The 5,053-nt window shown below is 37.8% G+C and overlaps 1 protein-coding gene across 2 annotated transcripts in view; it reads right to left on the bottom strand.

Moving 5' to 3' along the window:
- Nucleotides 1-5,053, bottom strand: part of LOC106867807 (atrial natriuretic peptide receptor 1) — an 822,997-nt gene that overhangs the window by 694,412 nt on the left and 123,532 nt on the right. The window contains exon 1 of one of the 2 annotated variants that reach the window (XM_014912828.2): nucleotides 1,624-4,240. The exons of the other annotated variant lie outside the window; for it this stretch is intronic. Coding sequence (XP_014768314.1) covers nucleotides 1,624-2,452 — 829 coding nt within the window. The 5' untranslated portion in view covers nucleotides 2,453-4,240. Of the gene's footprint in view, nucleotides 1-1,623; nucleotides 4,241-5,053 lie in introns of those variants that run through there. 2 annotated transcript variants of the gene reach the window in all.

The raw sequence follows: 5,053 nt of genomic DNA, 5'->3' as shown, positions 1-5,053 counted from the left end.
AGTAGTAGTAGTGAGGGTAGCAGTGGTTGTGGTGGTGGTGGTGGTGGCGGTAGTGCCGGTAGTGGTGGTGGTGGTGACGGTGTCATTCTTATGAATTTATCAACTGTAGTCAAAATTGACGCGAACGATATTGCAATATAACTTGACAAATATTTATGAACTGCAACAGCAGCAGCACCACCAGCAGAGCAGTATCAGTGATGATAACAGTAGCTGTGATAGTGATGGCAGTATTAGTTTCTTAATTCTTCCAGCAGTAACTCTACCCCTACCCCCGTAATTGTTAATGTAGTCTTGTTGACTGCTCTTTACATTACGAAATCAAATTTTCCCGGCAATACAAACCTACCTATCGCTTCAGCAAAAACAACAACAACAGAACCTATTGTTCATGGTTTGTACCTAATTGTACAATGGAGGATCAGAGTTTTTCTAAGTCTAAATCACAGCATCATCACCAAAAGCAATAGTTTACGTTTTATTCTCTCACCCTTACCCCTCTTATGAGAAAACAGAACATAATAATAGTAATAATAATAATAATAATAATAATAATAATAATGATGATGATTACGCAAAACACTTTCAATACAGTAACCATAAGAGCATCACAGCAAACCACAGCACATACCCAAGGCACACAGAGCTGCGCTCGGTAGTGAAGTGAAAGCACGTTATAAAAATAAAAGTACTGAATAATAATAATAATAATAATAATAATAATAATAATAATAATAATAATGATGATGATGATGGGTTCAAATTTTGCCACAAGGGCAGCCGCTTTTGCTGGGAGGGGATAAGTAGACTACATCGACCCCAGTGTTTCACTGGTACTTAATGTATCGACCCCGAAAGGATGAACGGGCAAGTCGATCTCAGCGGAATTTGAACTCAGAACGTAGCGACAGACAAAATATCGCCAAGCATTTCACCCGGTGGCCTAACGATTCTGCCAATTACAAGTATAATAATAATCATGCTTTCTACTATAGGCACAAGGCATGAATCTTTGGGGGAGGAGTTAAGTCGACTACATCGACACCAGTACTCAACTGGTACTTAATAATATCGATCCCGAAAGAATGAAAGGCATGGTCGTCCGCGGCGGAATTTGAAATCAGAACGTATAGACGGACGAAATGCTGCTAAACAATTCGCCCGGTGTGCTAACAATTCTACCAGTATAATAATAATGATAATAATAATAATAATAATAATAATAATAATAATAATAATAATAATAATAATAATAATAATAATAATAATAAACATTTCTACTATAGGCATAAGGCTTGGAATTTCGTGGGGAAGGAGCTAGTCGATTACTTCGACCCCAGGGCTCAACCGGGATTTTTTTTTTTTCTTTTTTTTTTTCTGTCGAGCCCGAGAGGATGAAAGGCAAAGTTGACCTCGGCGGAATTTGAACTCAGAACGAGAAGATGGGTAAAATATTCCGCTGAGCATTTTGTCCGGCGTGCTATAATAACGTTAATATTCGAACTTCATATTTTTCTTCCATGTTTCTGTCGATGAAGTTATGTTTAATTTGCAAAACTATGAAACTGCATAAAATATCTGGACAGTCGACTGAATGATAGAAAAATCTTTTGACATACTTACTTCTAGCCTCCAATGACGCTTTTAAAAGATGCTCGGTGAAATCCTCGATAGTGTCATAAACTTTTAAATTCCAAACTTCTGTGTTATAGTAGGAATTCCAATTTTTAAATATACCTTCTAAGGTGAAATAGCAACGTGACATCCCTTTCGAATCGTCTTCATATTGTTCGTACATCAAACCAATTTTCGTCCAATTAAAATGCCGACACATTCTCAAGAAAAACTCGCCGGCTTTATAAAACGTTCCATGAACTCGTGTTAACAGCTTGTAATTAGTTTTATTTCTGAAAGCATTTACCATTGCCCCAGCACTCAACACAGGAATTCCCCAGTAAGGGGAAAATCTGGCAATTGGTGCAATGCTGTACTCACAAACGGGCCCAATGAATACATGGGCCAATTTTCGCATGTCAATGGCGGCCAAGGGAGCAAAAATGTCGGAACATTTGGAATCATTATAGTAAAGTTCAATCCTATAGTTTGGTAGCAGATTGTATCGATATTTGACAGATTCTACAGCGTACTCCAGTGCTGGACGCGTCCTCGAAATAGAATAAGAATACCAATTGTTCTCTGGCAAAATAACCGATATCCTCAGGATTTTCTCCAACGTGTTATTATTATCATTATTATCGTTGTTATTTTTGCTTTTGTTGAGATTAATATCATTTAGATTATTATTGTTATTATTATTATTATTGTTGTTGTTATTATTAACTTCTAATCCGTTTAAGAAACAAAGAGTATGAAACAAGGTAAAAAAAAATAAACATAAAGGTTTCATAATTAAATAAATATTCCGCTTCTTCGGCTGAAATGAAATGATCATTTCGGGTTTAGAAATAGAACGACTACAGTAACATTTACAAATGATTCTAGTTTCCTTTCTGCTTCTTTTTTTTTTTTCTTTTTTTTTTTTCGTTTCTTCTTTGTTTTGGATATAATCCTAGAGATGTGCTTTTCTCGGTTGGGTACTCATTATTCAAAAATCTATAAAAATATCAAGTAACGCCAATCAGTTACCGATTTTGAAGAATTCCTTATGGAACGGGGTGAAGTATGGTGGAGAATGTTTAGAAATTAAATTTACACATACATGCGTGTATACACCAGCCTATAAACATGCATACACAAAACACGTATAGCTTAGGTTTGTTGGATCTATCTCAATCTATCTTTCATATTTCACAAACACATACACACATGTAAATATGAGTGGGTGTATAAGGAAGTGAGAGGAGGTGTAGAATTAACTTCTTGGAGACATATTAATTTCGATGTATAAATATATAATGGAATATAAACATGTATGTACGTTTGTATGTGTATGTGTATGTATATATATGTATGTATAAATATATATAGAGAGAGCGAGAAAGAAAGAGATAAACAGATGGGGAGAAGGAGAGAGAGAGAGAGAGAGAGAGAGAGAGAGAGAGAAGGAGAGGGGGAGAGAAAGATAGAGAGTTAGCAAGAGAGAGGAAGGTGTAAAAATAGGTGTTTAGATCTAAGCCGTTGTGTTTTTGGATGTTTACACCCTACGTACTCAAGGTGGGGAAATTAATTTATTTATAGTTTAACAAAGCGATTAATCTAAAGTGTGATAACAATGATCATGCAAGGAACTACTAATGCATATATTTGTGTAAATATTTGTACGTGTGTAAAAAACATGTATGGATTCGTATCTAATTATACAAGTCCCCTTTTTTTTTCTTCCTCGATAGTTAATACCTGCATTCAGTTAGATATATATTTTTATAACCATATTTCTGCCTTACGACTCGTGGGGGCTGTTTGTGCACTTGTAAACATTTCCTCAAATAAATGAAACTATATTAGCATGCTTACATCTCACTGCAACATACGATCACACGCACACACATTCACACACACACATTCACACACACACATACACACACACACATACACGCATACACACAGGCGAGCACATTCGAGTCAATAAACGAAGAAACAAAAACACGTGAAAGGAATCAGAACAGCAAAATAAATGTGCAATAACACTACGTCACCGTAACAAACGTAAACAATATCTGTATGTGTATATATACATATATATGTGTGTATGTGTGCGTATGTGTTTGGAATGTATACGTGTGTATAAATAAAGCTACTGGCCTTGAGTTTAGTTACCAGTGAAGATTTGATACTGTGACAGGAGCAAACAATTTACGGAACTTTCTAAGTGAGTAACACGAGGCCAGCCAGCGGACCGTGAAGCAGCCGGCATGCACAGTAATGAACCATAATAGAGAACATGCCACCACAGTTACTAGTACAGACAGTACCAGTTACTACAGTAATAACAAACAAAAAAAGTAGCAGCAGCAGCAATGTTTGCAGCTTCCAGTAATTACCCCCTTCATCAAAGAGAATGAAATTAGTCCAACTAATTATCCATCGTCAACTTGAATGAAAGAAAATACTTCCATTTCTCAGCCGCCTGTTGCCGTGTCTTCCAACTCGCACCTTGCTTCATTTGTCTCTCACTCAATCTCTCTGTTTGTATACACACCCACTTCAATACTTATTCATTCTATCCCTGTCTCTTCCTCACACACACATATATATACACTCTCTCTTTCCCCTAGTCTCACACGCACACAGGCGCGTGTTCTTTGTAGCATACGCATACGCTCCTGTTCTCTCTCTCTCTCTATATATATATTTCCCTCTCTCTGTCCCCCTCTTGTCTTCTCCAATTATCTCTCTTCCTGTCTCCCTCTCCTTCCTCCCCTTCACTCACTCCTCTCTCTCTGTTTCTTTCTTCGCCTCCCCCCTCTCTCTCTCTCTCTCTCACTTAATATTTTGCCACTCTGTTCCGCTATCTTAACCCCTTATCTGTATAACTTTCATCAACTCACACCCACCGGGTATAAACTTACACACGAACGCATAAGCACACATACACACATACACACACACATACACACATACATACACACCGCCGCACGCGCGCACACACAATTACGAAGACCACCACTCAAACTCATACGCAAACACAAACATAAAATATTCACACACACACACACACACAAACATATACAAACATATACAAACACGCATGGTAATCACTCGCAAAGAAGCACGCAACAGGCTAAACCGCACGCACCTAAACACATGCACATAAACACACACACACACACACACACACATACACATACACATACACACAATCTCGCATACACTCATGCACGCATCCACATATACGTACACAATTCCACACGTTTTGTTTCTGCTGTTTCCCCCTTTGTTATCTTGTTTGTTTACGATTCGAGGATCTTCAGTCTGTCCATCGCCTCCATCAAACGACTCCACCCCGCTCGATCTCATTGAAGATATGGGGAGGGAGAGAGAGAGAGAAAGAGAGAGAGAGAGAGAGAGAGAGAGAGAGAGAGAGAGAGAGAGA

Source organism: Octopus bimaculoides, chromosome 8 (assembly GCF_001194135.2).
Source record: "Octopus bimaculoides isolate UCB-OBI-ISO-001 chromosome 8, ASM119413v2, whole genome shotgun sequence".
Taxonomy (NCBI): domain Eukaryota; kingdom Metazoa; phylum Mollusca; class Cephalopoda; order Octopoda; family Octopodidae; genus Octopus; species Octopus bimaculoides.
The sequence above is the reverse complement of the archived record's forward strand: the minus strand, read 5'-3'. Positions and strand labels throughout refer to the sequence as shown.